The sequence below is a fragment of the Haliotis rufescens genome, unplaced genomic scaffold, assembly GCF_023055435.1.
Source record: "Haliotis rufescens isolate VD_foot unplaced genomic scaffold, xgHalRufe1.0.p SCAF_1, whole genome shotgun sequence".
NCBI classification, from domain to species: domain Eukaryota; kingdom Metazoa; phylum Mollusca; class Gastropoda; order Lepetellida; family Haliotidae; genus Haliotis; species Haliotis rufescens.
The window spans coordinates 23,299,026-23,316,996 of NW_025963779.1; the positions used below are offsets into that span (position 1 = coordinate 23,299,026).

General features: G+C 41.4%; 2 protein-coding genes across 2 annotated transcripts in view; both read right to left on the minus strand.

The window, feature by feature from the left end:
- Positions 1 to 1,174: 1,174 nt before the first annotated feature.
- On the minus strand, positions 1,175 to 1,864 carry LOC124131740. Its single transcript, XM_046495210.1, has one exon. The coding sequence runs from the start codon at positions 1,862 to 1,864 to the stop codon at positions 1,175 to 1,177; it is 690 nt and encodes a 229-aa protein (XP_046351166.1).
- Positions 1,865 to 4,931: 3,067 nt separating this feature from the next.
- The window catches only part of LOC124131629, a 34,150-nt gene continuing 21,110 nt past the window's right edge, over positions 4,932 to 17,971 (minus strand). Inside the window, exons 2-3 of the mRNA XM_046495023.1 lie at positions 14,286 to 14,429; positions 4,932 to 9,101 (exon numbers count right to left, since the gene is read on the minus strand). Of these exons, the coding sequence (XP_046350979.1) occupies positions 8,851 to 9,101; positions 14,286 to 14,429 (395 nt within the window). The 3' untranslated portion in view covers positions 4,932 to 8,850. The remainder of the gene's footprint in view (positions 9,102 to 14,285; positions 14,430 to 17,971) is intronic.

The following is a 17,971-nucleotide window of genomic DNA, read 5'->3' on the forward strand; positions in this document are numbered from 1 at the left end:
GCAGAGAACTGTTCTGAGGTGAACTGAGACATGTATTGGCCAGGAATGCTTTGGTGTATTTTGTCACTGTCACCCATTAACGCGCACCACTAAGAGACCGACCATTTAATAATAGGGGGAAGTGATTCTGTGTGAGGTCTTGATATTTATTACAGCTACTACTGCAAAACCAGATATTATTTTAATTAAACCTAAGCCTTTTTATTTTAACTTCTTGCATCTTTTGGTCAACACACACACACGCACGCACGCACACTGAGAATATCAAATGGTCGGATCCTAATAGTGACGTAAGGTGTGTCGCGGTATTACAACGCACATAACCTTTACACATATTCTTGACATCTCCATTTCCACAATTGTATGACTGACTCACACAGGCGTCTGTTGCGATCTATTTTAGACCTACATGTATGGATTGCGTACAGCTAAGTGAAGTAATAAAGGATCAAGTTTGGCGTTACTAACCAGTGTTCTACAACGAATCTGATTTCAGAATTATATAAAAGTTAAACGTGGTTGTTCCAACAAGCGGAAAATGTGCATTCAGCTGTTGTTTGTTTGTTTGTTGTTTAACGCCGCACTCAGCAATGTTCCAATATGACGACGGTCTGTAAATAATCGAGTCTGGACCAGACAATCCAGTGATTAACATTATGAGCATCGACCAAAGCAGTTGGGATACGATGACATGCATCAACAAAGTCAGCGAGCCTGACCACCCGTAGGTCGCCTCTTACGACAAGCACAGTCGCCTTTTACGGCAAGCATGGGTTGATGAAGACCTATGTAAACACATGTGGTACATCAAATCGGAAAGAAACCGTGTCGATTTGTGTGTGGTCTCTCATCAAATCACAAAAACGATGCAAATAATAATATTAGTCCATTTGGAAATCCGGCTCAAAGCACACATTTGGGCTAATTGTCTAACGAGAAGAAAAGGATCCATGACGTATTTTATTATGAAAACGTTCAAATGTAAGAACAACAGTTTTGGAAATTTACATTCGAGGTGTTTAATCAGAGATATTGTGATTTACAAAGGAAAGGGGCAGTGGTCGGTGTTATTTACTACAGAACAGATAGGTTTGTGAATCTTACTATTACACTGGTCGAAAGTGGCAGACGTTTCCAGTCACTGACAGAACAATGTCCTTTCTCAGCAAGGGTTTCAGTCCGATGTGGGAGCTTTGGACTCCGGCGGCCATTTTGCTGGATCAAATGTGTGCAGCCGGGTGACGATAGCCTGGACCTCGCCATCAGAAAACTGTTTCCCATTCGACGTTGACTTTCCATGAGAGGGTGCGAGATCTGAATCAGCTGGCACTCCTTTCGACTCTGCTGGGTGTTTCTTGGGATTGTAATCACTGAGCCTCTGGACGACCTGGTGTATTTCCGTATCCGTGTATACCCGTCCGGAACTGCGCGGCATTTCGGTTTCCTTCATAGGGAATCCCCGTGACTCTGGCACACGGCTGACGTCATACGTTGATAACCTCGTTGTGATCCTATTGACATCAGCAGACGTGAACCTGCGTTCTGGAAGGACCGGAAGTGATCTGAGAGTGGGTAGATCTCGGTTGGTCAAACCCCCGGATACTTCATCAGCATCTGTGTCCAACTGGGATAGGTATGGGAGGTAGCATTTAGGGAGTCTGGTTGGAAGACGTTGACGTTCGATAATTTTTTTTCCTGCTAAGATGTTGATGGCTGGGTTCTCGACAGTTCGTCTCGAGTGCATTCTTCTTGGAACGTTTCTGTGAAGCGTGGCCTGCATGCCTGTATCTGACGTTGGGAACACCGATCTGTAGTGGTAGTACTGTCGACTCGACGACCAAGCCAGTGGAGTTGATGACGTCATGGTCAGGTTGGGTTACGGTCTGTACACGATACAAATAGAAAAGATGTTAATCAGTCATTTGGTTAGATCACACAACTGAGCTGTACTACGAAGAGTGTCTATTGTCCACGATCGTTGGTGTTCGATGACAAAGTCTTCAGATGTGTCTATGAGAGGACCAACGTGACGACAGGTTAGCATGCACCCAATTGACGTGTGGTCTCGGCAAGGACCCCGAACCAGTGGCAAGTGTTGCCTGCCTCTCAGCTATTAGATATGGCTTTAGTCATCATGACAACGGTGTCCATTGTTACTGAGATCGGATCCTAGGTGGTAACTAATGCGGTTTAGCAGATTAACACGGCCATAAGTAGGGTTAAACTAACGAACCGTTCCCCGGGGTAAATCTCTTTAGATCGGTATACTACAAGGTTATACCACGGCTGTGGGATTTCTGCATTTTGGGAGGTAGATTCAGATGTTAAATTAGTGAGTGTTTGTTTGTTTGTTGTTTAACGCCGCACTCAGCAATAGTCCAGCTTTATGACGGCGGTCTGTAAGTAATCGAGTCTGGACCAGACAATCCAGTGATTAATATCATGAGCATCGATCCACGCAATTGGGATCGATCGACCGATCTATTTGGTCGCTCTTACGACAAGCTGAAGTTGCTGTTGACCAATTCTAACCCAAAATTCCTGTAAGTGAGTGTGAGTTCGATGATGTCCTGAGGTGTCAGCATAATGTGGCAGGAATTCACCAGATGCCGGTGAGTGACGCGGATCATGTTGGTGCTTGTTTCTTTGTTGTTTAACGCAAATAATGGAATCAAGCACGACAATCCAGTGATTGAAATTGTGACCATCGATCCCCGCCGTTCGGATACGATCACACGCAACCAAGTCACCGATCCTTACAAGCCGGGGGGGGGGGGGAGCCTGAAGTGACGCAGGTCACAGACGTTTAAAGCTTTGGTGAAACCCATGAGCACGGGTATGGTGCTGACAAACCTAAAGACACGGGACACGATCATATGTTTCTATAGCGTGCACAAGGGACGCAACTCTGCAGCGAACATTCGGCGCCTTACACGACTGTAAGGCTAGAAGGGGGGTCTCCTCATTTTGCAACATCCTATTGTTTAGAATAGGTAACGCAGCAATACGTGACATGGCCCTTGCAGTCCTTGGGCTCGTATAAACTGTTAATCTCCTGCAGTGTGGAGGCAAAGTGAACCACAAAGACATCCCCCTGCAGCCAAAGGTGTGTGTGAGATGCCTGTTACTGTGTGTGAGATGGCTGTTACTGTGTGTGAGATGGCTGTTCTTGTGTGTGAGATGTCTGTTATTGTGTGTGAGATGTCTGTTACTGTGTGTGAGATGGCTGTTATTGTGTGTGAGATGGCTGTTACTGTGTGTGAGATGGTTGTTACTGTGTGTGAGATGCCTGTTATTGTATGAGATGCCTGTTATTGTGTGTTAGATGGCTGTTACTGTGTGTGAGATGCCTGTTATTCGTGTGTGAGATGCCTGTTATTGTGTGAGATAGTTGTTAAGTACTGTGTGTGAGATGCCTGTTATTGTGTGAGATAGTTGTTACTGTGTGTGAGATAGTTGTTACTGTGTGTGAGATGGCTGTTATTGTGTGTGAGATGGCTGTTATTGTGTGAGATGGTTGTTACAGTGTGTGAGATGCCTGTTATTGTATGAGATAGTTGTTACTGTGTGTGAGATGCCTGTTATTGTGTGTGAGATGGCTGTTGTGTATGAGATGGCTGTTATTGTGTGAGATGGTTGTTATTGTGTGAGATGGTTGTTACTGTGTGTGAGATGCTTGTTATTGTGTGAGATGCCTGTTATTGTGTGTGAGATGCCTGTTATTGTGTGTGAGATGCCTGTTATTGTGTGAGATGGTTGTTACTGTGTGAGACGCCTGTTATTGCGTGAGATGCCTGTTACAGTGTGAGATGCCTGTTATTGTGTGAGATGGTTGTTAATGTGTGAGACGCCTGTTATTGCTTGAGATGCCTGATACAGTGTGTGAGATGCCTGTTACTGTGTGAGATGCCTGTTGTGTGTGTGAGATGCCTGTTATTGTGTGTGAGATGCCTGTTACTGTGTGAGATGGTTGTTACTGTGTGTAAGAAGCCTGTTATTGTGTGTGTGATGGCTGTTATTGTCTGATATGATTGTTACTGTGTGTGAGATGTCTGTTATTGTGTGAGATGCCTGTTATTGTGTGTGAGATGGTTGTTACTGTGTGCAGAGATGCCTGTTATTGTGAGGTGAGGTGAAATTGGGTTTAACGTCGCGTCCAAGATTATTGCACTTATATAGCGACGTGCATGCACGTGTGTGTGTGTGGCTGCTTGTACTAGTCTGGACTGATGCCGTTTTATAGTGCTAGCTCACTGAGATACCATGCCGCAGTTTAACATGAATACCCCACTCAGACACAGTATACTGACTCCGAGCCGACCAGTCCTTGTTTTAGCCCCTTAATGTCGAGCGCCAGACAGGGTAACAACAAGTACCATCTTTAAACGTCTTTTGGTATGACGCAGCTGGGGATCGAAACCCGGACCTTCCCTTCTCCGGGCGGACGCTCTACCACAAGACCATGGAGGCGGCACCCTGTTTTTGTGTGTGAGATGGTTGTTACTGTGTGTGAGATGGTTGTTACTTAGTGTGAGATGGCTGTTATTGTCTGATATGATTGTTACTGTGTGTGAGATGCCTGTATTGTGTGTGTGAGATGGCTGTTATTGTGTGAGATGGTTGTTACTGTGTGTGAGATGCCTGTATTGTGCATGAGATGGTTGTTACTGTGTGTGAGATGGCTGTTATTGTCTGATATGATTGTTACTGTGTGTGAGATGCCTGTTATTGTCTGATATGATTGTTATTGTGTGTGTGATGGCTGTTATTGTGTGAGATGCCTGTTATTGTGTTGGATGCCTGTTACTGTGTGAGATGCCTGTTATTGTGTGGTGTTACTGTGTTTGAGATGCCCTTGTGTATCTTAACAGTCAGTGCGACATATCTGCATCATTTCATGGATACCTGTAATGAAAATATAAATAGACACATTGAATTCTTAACAGTTTTATTAGGAAATTCAAATGACAATGAAATTCTCATGGTACTCTCCTCAAATACAATGGTATCTGAAGCAGCAGATAAAAACATTACTGAAGAAAACAAATTCACAGCTGTTAATAAGATGTCTGCATTATTGCTAGAGGATCAGCTGAAGCAGGAAGCAAGTCCCTTCTAGAGAAGCCAGCAACAAGCTGCAACTTGCACATCAACGGTCACAAGGTAATTCTACTCCTGCAATTTAACATGGACAGTGTTACCCTGTCGTAACTCCTGCAATTAAACATCGATAATCAAAATGTATATTGTAATAAAACAGGTCTTATTTCGAAAAGCACATCAAATCACATGAGGACCTTGATTAATAATATGAAATGATTTATCAGTTGAAGCCAAGTTGGCGGTACACATGCTCTGCAAATCCTGCAAGTGACCAAAATCTGTATGGCAGTTTACAAACGGGATGTCAATTTCATTATGTGATTTTGATTGGACTATGCATAGACTCGTTAGTGCCAATATGCTCCATAATGCCAGCCTATTCGGCAGGGGTGGAAACCAGACTTTATAGTCAGTTAACTCCCTTGCCTCGGGAAGATTACTGTGTTGTGACTGCAGTGAGGAACAGCTCATTTAATGTCAACCTCCAGATCTCCAGGGCTCGCATTTTAGTAAACCTACACAACACCCTTGATCCAGTCCTCTGGTTCTTGTGACTTCAAATTACTTGCCCTTGATTTTCATGAATGTTTTACCGACCAATCAAACGTCCTGATAAGGAAAAAGGAAATAGGTAAGGGACTTGCCTATGCAAGACATTCTTTCCATCAAAACAATTGTTTACGGCATTGTTATGCTGTCAAGTCTGTTTTTTAATGTTGAATCACTCACAAACTCAATTGTAATTAATGGGACTGGCCACCATGGCGTTAATATCGCAAATCCAAAATTGACGTTGGTTTGTACCTCACATTCTGATTGGCTCGTTAGACTTAGTAACATAGCGAATCAAATTGGATGATGATGACAATGAAAATCAAGGGCGGGTAATTTGAGGTGCGAGGAATGGATCCAGGAGTTAGTGTAGGTTTGCCGCAATGCGAGCCCTGGAGACAGAGAGTGAGTGAGTGAGTGAGTATGGTTTTACGCCGCTTTTAGCAATATTCCAGCAATATCACGGCGGGGGACACCAGAAATGGGCTTCACACAATGTACCCATGTCAGGAATCGAACCCGGGTCTTCGGCCTGACGAGCGAACGCTTTAACCACTAGGCTACCCGACCGCCCCTGGAGACAGAGAGGATGATGCAACATATCAATGTAAACATTTGCTCATACACTGACTACATCGAACTAAATAAACATTTTATCAGATCTGTTTTTATCCACAAATTATGACCTCATCATCAGTATTACAGCCATATGCCTGCTGAAAGTCTTTGATTGGCATTCAGTATTTACAGTTTTCATATACCTAATTGACTGAAATTAGCAATTTTCCATTTCCAGCCAAGAATGCTGTGTCTCCTATGTATTAGTTGGGCGAGTGGGTTGGTCTGGTTTAATACCCTATTAAACAGTATTTCAGTAATATCACGGTATGTCTGCTTGATGGGGGAGAAGAGCCCAGAGTCATCTCAGGCATTACCACTTTGGTGACAGGACTGGAGCTGACAAACCTAGGGCAAACATTCATTTTGATTTTGGTTTGTCAAACATTTTACTATGTGTTTTGATAATTACTTCATAATCATATTATTATATACAACCTGAATTTGGGTCTGTTGTAGGTAAGCCATGGCTGCTGATTATTAAGGCCAGAGCTATTGCTCCACTTGTCAGTCTTTAGACTTTAGAAAGTGGATCTGATTACAACCATGCAAAGAATATACATAACAAATGTCCTGGACTAATTTGCATGAAAATATGATTTGCAGGAAGAAAAATATCATGATTCCACAAAAGATACCCCAACAAAGCATATATATGTACAGGTATATACAGAGTTGATATTTGCACTGTCTGAAGTCATGTAATGCTGGACAGGATACAGGAAGCCTAGTACCATCTCAAAGGACTTTCTTTGGTCGTAACAATACCCTTGAAACAAGAAAATACAATACAACTCTCATGGGCTAATATCAGACTACATTATCAGATTATTGAGAATCATTTCAGAAAACAGATTCAATCCACAGATTAAAATTGATGAAGTTGTAAATGCAGGAAGACAGGCAATAGTGTTAGTATGTAAAAACATGAGATATAATGTCCATTTGAATAATGATGTCCAGGTGGAAGTATATGTCAACAATGTCACAGGTGTAGGATCACAATATAACAACTTTAGAAATACCAAACAAACATGAATTTACTCATATCTCAAAATGTTTTAAATAAATAACATTTCAACTGCCTTTGATGTTTGTGCAGTTAAACAATGTAGAAGACAACACGAAAACGTGTATAGAAACATTAAAAACAATAAGTCCTATGTATGAATGTTGGGCTTGTCTTAAAACTACAGAATTGAGCTGGAGAGAATACACGGAGAAGCACTTATAAAATCCTAGGGGTAAACATTCCATTCTAAGGGAGATTACTCCTGCTTCATGAACGAGTTGACTGTTGTTACCACAGTTACGAAGCACCAAATATTTCATACACTGATGGAAGGATTTTACAAAATTTGAAAGAGGATGAAAATCCTCCCATATGACCATGTGATACAGGTGACCACTATATCAGCCAATACATAGTCCATATGTCATTATATAATGCCATTACTTTAACTTGTGTTAAATATTCTTGTAAAACTGTTTGAGTTTTGTTAGAGGAATCCATAAAATACTGAAATACTGAAACATAGTTAGGCACTTGAGATAAATGCTTGTAGACATATTATCACATATTAATAAGAATATATATGTGTTTAATCAACACATGCAGCTTTTCTGTTAAGTAAGGATAAGATATATGGATGAACAACTTCTTTATTACAAATGTTAATCCATATATCTTATCCTTACTTAGTACTCCAACTTCTAATTCCTCTCAAAGAAGCTTATCTGTTGAGAAAAAAACATTAATGGACCCTCATGAGAGCCAGTGATACACCTTAAATGATATTCTATTGTGTTTCTATTCTATTTCTTCGGTAATTTCATCTGGAAGTTTTTGAAACAACACAATCCTTAATAGATAGATTGATACACATCACAAGATGTTTGTCTACACAAAGACAAAAGTGGATTTTGATTCACTTCATTAAAGTTGCTAGGACAACATACTTGCCCAAGTCTAGTATATAGCTATAACATATATATGCAGTCATAATGTTCTCACACTGCCAATTAAGTCTGCAGTGCAATAAACCTGTTAACGTTAATTATCAATTCTGACTCATCACAAGCCGACAACGATTTCTTATCATAAACACAAATATGAGAAAAATATCCTTCAATACTGATTGGTAGGTAATGGCAATTTCTGTTAAAATTATCATCTTTCAAAATTATTACCACTTCAGGAATAATGACCTACATTATCTCCCTCCAGGATATAATTATTCCATGAAGAATTAATGAGTCAGTTTAATTGAAACAATGTGAATGGTTTGATATATGTTTCCAAATTGACAACTGACATATTTACAAAGTGAACCCACTACCAAAGTGAATATGAGATGTGAATTAAAATAGCTTTCTCACTATTGTAAATACACCCTACCCACTTAAACACTGTCGCACAAGTTTACCAAATGGTAAATACTCCTATCAACCACGACCCGAATGTATTGCAGATGAGTTTTGCATTGTTAGTAGAAGTTAACCGTAAACAGTATGGTAAACCTGTATATACAATTATATCATTAAGTCGAAATCCACTAAACACAACCATATGTATCATTAAGCTTGGTCCTGGTCTACAAACAGGGTGTAGGGTGTGGTCCAGACTGTCAGGCGATGTTGCATGTTGCGGATGAGGTCTGCGGCACGGCTCGCCTCCATGGCGTGAAAGATGATGGAGAGGAATATGAAGCAGAGGGCAACAATGGCAACGTGGAATGACCAATCAAGGGTGACTGTGTGACCATCGAGGCCAAACATGTCCTCGCTGTCCAGGCCGAATAGCACAACAGCCACAAGCTCAATGGACACTGGAAATAAAAGATATTTGGCTTATTAATTGTTTAATTTGTTTGTGTGTGTTTGTGTGTGTATGTAGGTGGATGTGTAGGATACTGGCCAAAGTTACGCATCTCGCAAGTTGATTTCTTCGAGGCATCCTGGTCAGAACATTCTCCTAATGCTCTTGGTTTAACCATGTTAATGAACCTTTTTGAATATGACTGAATAGCAAAACATATTCACCATAAAATAAACAGACATAACATAGTAATTTTCGGAATTTCGCTTATCGGAGTTCAACTGATAAAATAAAACATATTTTACTGGTGCTTCAGTCACTATACAATGAGAAAGTGAGTATGGTTTTACGCCGCTTTTAGCAATATTCCAGCAATATCACGGCGGGGGGACCCCAGAAATGGGCTTCACACAATGTACCCATGTTGGGAATCGAACCTGAGTCTTCGGCATGACGAGCAAACGCTTTAACCACCAGGCTACCTGACCACCCCACTATTCAATGAAGCTGCCCCAGTTGTTCAAGGGTTCCACCTAGCAGTTTCTTTATTTGTTTGTTGTTTAACACCGCACTCAGCTATATGATGGTGGTCTGTAAATAATCGAGTATTGACCACACAATCCAGCAATTGACACCATGAACATCGATCTACACGACTGGAATACGATGACATGCATCAACGAAGTCAGTGAGCCTGACAACCCGATCCCTTTAGTCACCTCTAAGACAAGCATGGGTTGCTGAAGTCCAATTCTAACCATCAAGTTGATGCTCTATGAGTGGGTGGCACCCAACCTCACAATCAGACCTGTCAGCTTCACCCCCTGTGGAATACCTCACCAGCAGGGTCCATGTTAACAGTTCAAACTTCCGTAAAAAACCCAAATCAGAAATCATACACATGAAGACATTACCATGTGGAAGACCCGTGAAGATCCGGAGTAGAATAGGTCTTCAGCAACCCATGCTTGCCGTAAAAGGCGACGATGCTTGTCGTAAAAGGTGACTAATGGGATTGGGTGGTCAGGCTCGCTGACTTGGTTGATGCATGTCATCGATTCCAATTGCGTGGATCGATGCTCATGATATTAATCACTGGATTGTCTGGTCCAGATTCGATTATTTACAGACCGCCGTTATATAGCTGGAATATTGCTGAGTACGGCTTTAAACAACACACCAACCAACCAACACCAACCAACCAACACCAACCAACCATGTGGAAAGTCTTCAAAACTGAATGGCATAACAAAAATGTCTTGCATTTTGTAAACTGATGGACGAGGAGTGTGTTGTCCATACGGTCCTCCAGTGTACGCACATGCAGATTCTGGGTTACCCGGGGGTAGACCTAAATCGCAAGAACCTATGCTAATCTCTTTCATGGTGGTAACATGGACGTTGTGGTCAGGTTCGGTGACTTGGTTCAGGCATGTCATCTTATTACTACAGCAAACTGCTGCTGTCACCCGATAGGTTAAACTTCGCCAACATGGCAGCCACATTCATTACAGGTGGGAAATTTCAAGGCTGTATGAGAGATAGATTGCTCCCCCAATATCAATGCCAGATTGCTCCCCCAACTAATAAAACACTGATTGACGGACACATATATCCTACTAAATCATACCTGCAGATAGGACAGCGGCACAGCTGTGTTGACAACACGTCACTATAAGGCGTTACAGCCAGTGGTGTGTCCAATAGTATATGACTAGTCTACTACTGGTCAGGAATCAACGTTAACTCTTTGAACCAAGGGTGACATCAGACAAACACTTGATATCTTGAGATTACATCTAATCAATAGTTTTAGGCACGAAGACGATAATTACTCCCATACTTTAACACTGACTTATAACAGTCATAGCACTAAGACGATAATTACTCCCATACTTTAACACTGACTTATAACAGTCATAGTACTCAGATGATAATTACTCCCATACTTTAACACTGACTTATAACAGTCATAGTACTAAGATGATAATTACTCCCATACTTTAACACTGACTTATAACAGTCATAGCACTAAGACGATAATTACTCCCATACTTTAACACTGACTTATAACAGTCATAGCACTAAGACGATAATTACTCCCATACTTTAACACTGACTTATAACAGTCATAGTACTAAGATGATAATTACTCCCATACTTTAACACTGACTTATAACAGTCATAGTACTAAGATGATAATTACTCCCATACTTTAACACTGACTTATAACAGTCATAGCACTAAGACGATAATAACTTCCATACTTTAACACTGACTTATAACAGTCATAGTACTAAGATGATAATTACTCCCATACTTTAACACTGACTTATAACAGTCATAGTACTAAGATGATAATTACTCCCATACTTTAACACTGACTTATAACAGTCATAGTACTAAGATGATAATTACTCCCATACTTTAACACTGACTTATAACAGTTATAGCGCTAAGATGATGAAAACTTATATAAGTTAACAATGACTTATGACATTCAAAGCGCTTAGATCGCTTTGTGGAACAGGGCCCTGGAGATAAATCCTGGTCAATAATTTAACACTCTGAAGAAAGGGAGACACTGGTCAAGCTCTCCACATCTGGAGATCATATCTTGGTCAACAGCTTCAAGGACACAAGGGAAAGACAACTCTGCAGCAGAAGCTGAGGATAACAGACCTGGGCACTTTTCGTCTAGTTTAGACTTGTCCTGAACATGTCAGTGCCATAGTTGAAATAAACAGTTGTAGACCCTCAGACGAAACCAACACTGCATAGATCACCAAACCATAAGTGTGACAGCAGTGTCCTGATTTGGCGGTCATTCCAAGACGGACCTTACAACATTACGTGATGTAGAGCAACAGACACATATACATCATCCCAAAGGACTAAGGATGTGTATGGAATAAAAAGGATGAATTATTCATACATCATTTAATAAAAACATGTTTTAAAGGTATATCACAACATATCAGTTTTATAAGGGAGGAAAACCCTAAGTTTACCACTTACGAGCACGGATATGGTGTTGACAAACCTAGAAACATAATAGGGGCAAACCTGGATTCATAGGTTTCTGGTGGCCCAAGGGACACAACTCTGCACAGTGAATTGCAACGCCTTAGACGACAGGGCCACCGGTGCTCCCCCGTTTAAGAAGTCCCACTTTAGATACAACATTCATTAACATTTATCAGTCTAACTCTATGTAGAGTGGGGGATCTCATAATACTCTAACAGTGACATATGTTAGTTGTAATGCTTCTATCACTTTCTCAACCATGAGTCAGCACTGTTGCTTATGAATTCCTAAAACCCATTTCTCTTGGCATGGAAATACACTGACCCAGGCCTCCTTTCATATGGTTGTTGTGGCATGTGACCATTCAAACTTATGGTCATGATTATGGCTCCTTGCCAAGGTGTGGTATCTGACCACACTAATCAGTGGACAGGTCAGGTCACAAGGACAAATAGTTACCACTGAAGCCATGACGACCAGATTCACTGACCCTGTGGTGGAGGTTTGCAGTATAAACAACATAACGTACATAGACTGATCCAGAGGGGGATCCAAGGGGTCAAGGCCCACCACCCCTCTTTTGAAAACCACTTTAGCATGTTGTGGGCAGTAAAATTGACGATATTGATATTTTGGACACCTCCCCTTCAAAAATGCTGGATCCGCCCTTGCAAACAACATGAATGACATTGCTGTTGTTTTCTTAGTGTGTTATTCTTTAAACTCTGGGGCATTAACCGAATGCTACAGTCTAAATTATAAAATTATGATGTATTAAACTTTCCAAAATATAATCCTTTCTGAAATTTTCCAACTGGAAAAGGGCTTCAGCCACGAGCCTTTAGATTTCTCCGAAGTCCAGTGTTGGACTCGCCAGATTACAAACATTGAAAACAGATACGTGTGAAAGTTTAGACACAACAAGAAACTAGTAGTGTAGTTAGGTATCATTAAACGTCAGTCAGTAGGCAACTGTTTAAAACGCATTGGTTAATACTGTTAATACATGTATTTTCACATGAAAAATCATTACTTATTACTGGATGATGTATAACACTAGCCGTTACTCAGGCTTTGCCCTAAGGCAGGGTGATAATCAATGATTATCATATACCCATCAATAATATGAAGCATTTTGTATGTGCGATAGAGCTAACATAGAGATGGTTATATCATAGGGGGTGTAATAACTAAACCTGTATTAAACCCTACAGGGCTCCTATGGCTTGTCAATGCATGTTAGGGGGGAATCGATTTAAGCCCTGGTTATAAGAAATTTGAGTTACGTCCCTTGGTGTGTCATCTGCTCAGCTAGCTTTCCCGTGATAATGTCTTCCAAACAATTCTATTGAATTCCTTTGCAAATAGATACATTTTACAATTTGATGTTATGGTACCCCATATAAACCCTTAACTTCCATATTCCCCGTCATGGGGTATGATATGAAGACTGCCATATAATAACCTCTAAATATCACCCTACAGCAAGGTGATAATCAGCAGTCAGCAATAATCCAGCTCTGGAGTCCTTAACACTGCCTTATGATGTCACATATTAGCCTTTCTTTAACACTTCTCATACCCCCTCCACCAGAATCTACATGTGGGGTGGTGAGGTAGTCTTGTGGCTAAAGCTTTCGCTCATCATGCCAAAGACCCAGGTCAAATTCCCCACATGGGTACAGTGTGTGAAGCCCATTTCTGGTGTTCCCCGCTGCGATATTGCTGTAATATTGGTAAAAGCTGCATAAAAACATACTCACTCACTCATTCACATGCATAGGAAAGGTGAAAAGGAGTTGTCGCGTTCAAGATTATTGCACTTATATAGCGAATTGCATGCACGTGTGTGCGTGTGGCTGCTTGAACTTTTCATGACTAATGCCAATTTTATAGTGCTAGCCCACTGAGGTACATTGTCCAGTTTAACATGAATAACCCACTCAGACACAGTATACTGACTCAGGGAGTCGACCAGTCCATGTTTCAGCCCCATAACAACAAGCACCATCTTTTAACGTCTTTTGGTATGACGCGGCCGGGGATCGAAACCCCAACCTTCCGCTCTCCTTGCGGACTCTCTACCACTAAACCCTGTGGCGGTTCACATGTATCGTGAAAGACAGCAGAATCTGTTTTGTAAGAAGGAACCTGTAAGATACTCACGTGTCATGATGTTGACGATGGTGAGAGACTTGAATCCGCTGTGAGACTCGAAGAATCGGATGTGGTAGAGGAAGGACATGACGACCCCGAGGAGGGACCCCACACATCCCAGCAGTAGTGTGGCCTGCACTGTCCGGAACCACACTGGAACATACAGAACGAGTCTTTAAACATTTGTCTGTTTGTTTGTTGTTAAATACCGCACTCAGCAATGTTTCAGCGATATGGTCTGTACATAATTGAGTCAGGACCAGACAATCCAGTGATCCAACATATCCTTGACACAACTCACAGACAGTGTCATCAGGAGACAGCATGTCCTTGACACCACTCACAGACAGTGTCATCAGTGTGATCATGCACATCAATCTACGCAGTTGGGATACGATGACATGCATCAACCAAGTCAGTGAGCCTGACGACCTGATCCCATTATTCGCCTCTTATGACAAGCATGGGTTGCTGAAGACCATCTCACCCGGATCTTCACAGGTTACACATCTGACTAGTGGAGGAACCTGCATGCCACCGTCATCAAACAGTATCAGAGAACAAAACCATATTCATGAGCATGGTAAAAGTGCAACACCTTTTCCACTGGTCAGTGTCACAGAGCTACAGACAGGCTATGTATTTGCGTAAAATACCCCTCCCTCCAAAATATATTCAAAACCCTATCACTTTCAAGTCACTTGCGTAGAGAAACGCATCCATTAAATGAAAAATTCAAATGTATAAAAAACAGCAAGCCCAATGAAGCTTTTTCAGCATGTGTACAATGGAGCTAATTAACAAAAGACAACTGCTAGCTAATTTACTTTCCCAGTCAAGCCTATATTTAGAACCATCATGTACGCTGCTGCAGAGTATGCTACGCTATAGCGCTTCTGATCATTTTGATGATCACAAATACATCGCTGCTACAAGCTTGAAAAAAATTCCTGTTAACAACCACCCATGTTGAGGGGAGATGGCGGGTTCCATGCACCGGGGGGGGGAGATAATTGGTGCAGCAAATGACACACAAAAATATGTTGTTTGCTTACATGACAGTAATTGTAGCAAAACGTGAAGCCCATCAAATGTGGAATTTATTTTGGATGAGGTTATCTCCACATGTCCGATCTCTGACAGGTTGGTGAAATGCTATTTTGACAGAAGTTATTGACACTGTGCATGGAAAGAAGAATACGATACACCGGCGTCAGTAAACGAACAATCACAGAATGGAAAACAAAATATCCATGGCATATTTTTTAAAAGATGGTGAAACACTATTTATGAGCCGCAGTTTGTTATGGGCTTACGATGTTACCAGTAACATTCAAAAGAACAGACAAAATGAAATTTCTTTTGTTTTGTTATTTCGTTTTAGATTATTAGTATAAAAAAAAATAATGCAGTCGGCGTGGTCCTGGTTGCAGAGCAGAACATTTTCAAACATGGTGGTTTTTTTGCAATTATTTGTCAGCGCCTGCAAGTTTCAATGCAATCCAAATACCACCACATTAATACAGAAATTTTATCCTGCAGCATACAGGGTATTGGCCAACTTGATATACTGGACAGTTAAAAGAGGCCTTTTTTCTAAAGCAAAACCATTATTTCATTTTTTTTAAATCATAATATGTTAACCCAATAGAGTGATGAATAGATGAGTGAAAAAATATTGGTTACCCAATGAAAAAATAGAAACCCTCGAGTAAAAACTCAATTGCTCAGAATGTTATCTGGAGTTATCTCTGCTGGGGTCACAGGGTCATATCACTTTCAAAAAGTCTGTCACAAGAAAGTGACTCTTTGATGTGCTGAAGGTCACTGGACCTTGCCTCCACTTCTGAAACATTGGCTGTTTTGGCTTTGACCAGCCAAGGGTTAACTGGCACACTAGTCAAATTAGCCAAACCGATAGCCTGCCATCCATGGACATGGAGCCTGTTGGAACTAGTTCGCTATGGCAGCCATGTTGAACATAAGAATTTGGTGAGCAGATTATTGAGACACCATAGCTGGGTTCATTGATAGTTTCAGCTTCATTGGCCTTGTAGCATCAGGTGAGGTGAGGTGAAATGGGGTTTAATGGCGTCCAAGATTATTGAACTTATATAGCAATGTGCATGTACGTGTGTGTGGCTGCTTGTTCTAGTCCGGTCTGATGCCGATTTATAGTGCTAGCCCACTGAGATACCATGCCGCAGTTTAACATGAATACCCCACTCAGACACAGTATACTGACTCCGAGCCGACCAGTCCTTGTCTTAGCCGCTAAATGCCGAGCGCCAGACAGGGTAACAACAAGTACCATCTTTTAACATTTTTTGGTATGACGTGGCCGGTGATCGAACCCCGGACCTTCCGCTTTTTAGCATCAGAGGATATGTCATAAATACAAAAGTGAACAATGGATGGACAGGTAACTAGACAGACGAACGATGGACAACGCACAATAACATAAACTCACTTGACTTTCATGGACAGTTGATTACACCTGACACAGGTTTGAATCTATAGTTTGAACTATTCAGACTGAATGGGAAATGATGAAGGGACACTTACAAAGATCAAATATTCATTTTTTCACCTGATGTAGAACACCAGGAAGCTATAGGGATGAGGATATGTTAGAGGACACGCATCCTGGTGTGCAGGAAGGTGTTGGATGTGTGTTGTGACCTGTACCATTGTGGCCTGTTAATGAATAGCATGACTTTTATAAATAATCATCACCATACTATTGTTCTACTCATAGAAGTTAAAAAACACCCATAATGAAATGCCATCTTCTGCAGTGACAACATCGATCTTTAGCAGAGACAATAGACAATTAACTCACAATTCACACCCAACATATGCTTACTATCTTGAATGGTTATTCTCGTGGGAAAAATATTCTTAAAGTGTATGATAGAAATTGGTAAAATTTTTCGGCCTAAGGGAAATCAAACTATTAACCACTAGGAAGGTTCATAAACAAAATGTAAAGAGAATAATGACAGCTAAAGCAGCTGGCTTCTAAGTCTGCCATCTTTCATAGCGTGAAATGGCCATTATCAGGTCATGTTCAGTTTGGCAATTCTCACTTGGTTCAATATACGGGGCCAGTTACTGACCGACTGACCACAGCATGCCCAAATCAATATTTAAGCCTCAATTACTGCCTGGGAAAGGACGTTTAGCCCACAACCACCTATACACGGAAGACTTGACAGCCACACTGGCCATACACAGACAACAGTGAGCCGATTCCTAGTTTTCATAAAATCCTGAAGTATGGACCGCCTCTGTGGTCAAGTGGTAGAGTGTCCGCCCAGAAAGCAAAAGGTCCAGGTTTGATTGCCAGCTGCATCATACCAAAAGACGCTAAAAGATGGGACTTGTTGTTACCCTGTCTGGCACTTGTCACGAAGGGTAAAAAACAAGGAATGGTCGGCTCGGAGTCTGTACTGTGTCTGCGTGGGGTATATATGTTAAGCTGCAGCATGGTATCTCAGCGGGCTAGCACCATAAAATTGGCATTTGTCCAGTCTAGTAAAAGCAGCCACACACACACATGCATGCACGTAGCTATATAAGTGCAATAATCTTGGAAGCAACGTTAAGCCCAATTTCACCTCAACTCACCTGAAATAGGGGTTTATCATCCAAAACTGGATCCCACAGGAGATATCGCTTGGATGAGATCAAGC

Bases quoted from the DNA above. Each gene is read 5' to 3' on its own strand.
- LOC124131740 (XM_046495210.1), bottom strand. From the start codon at position 1,864: ATGACGTCATCAACTCCACTGGCTTGGTCGTCGAGTCGACAGTACTAC.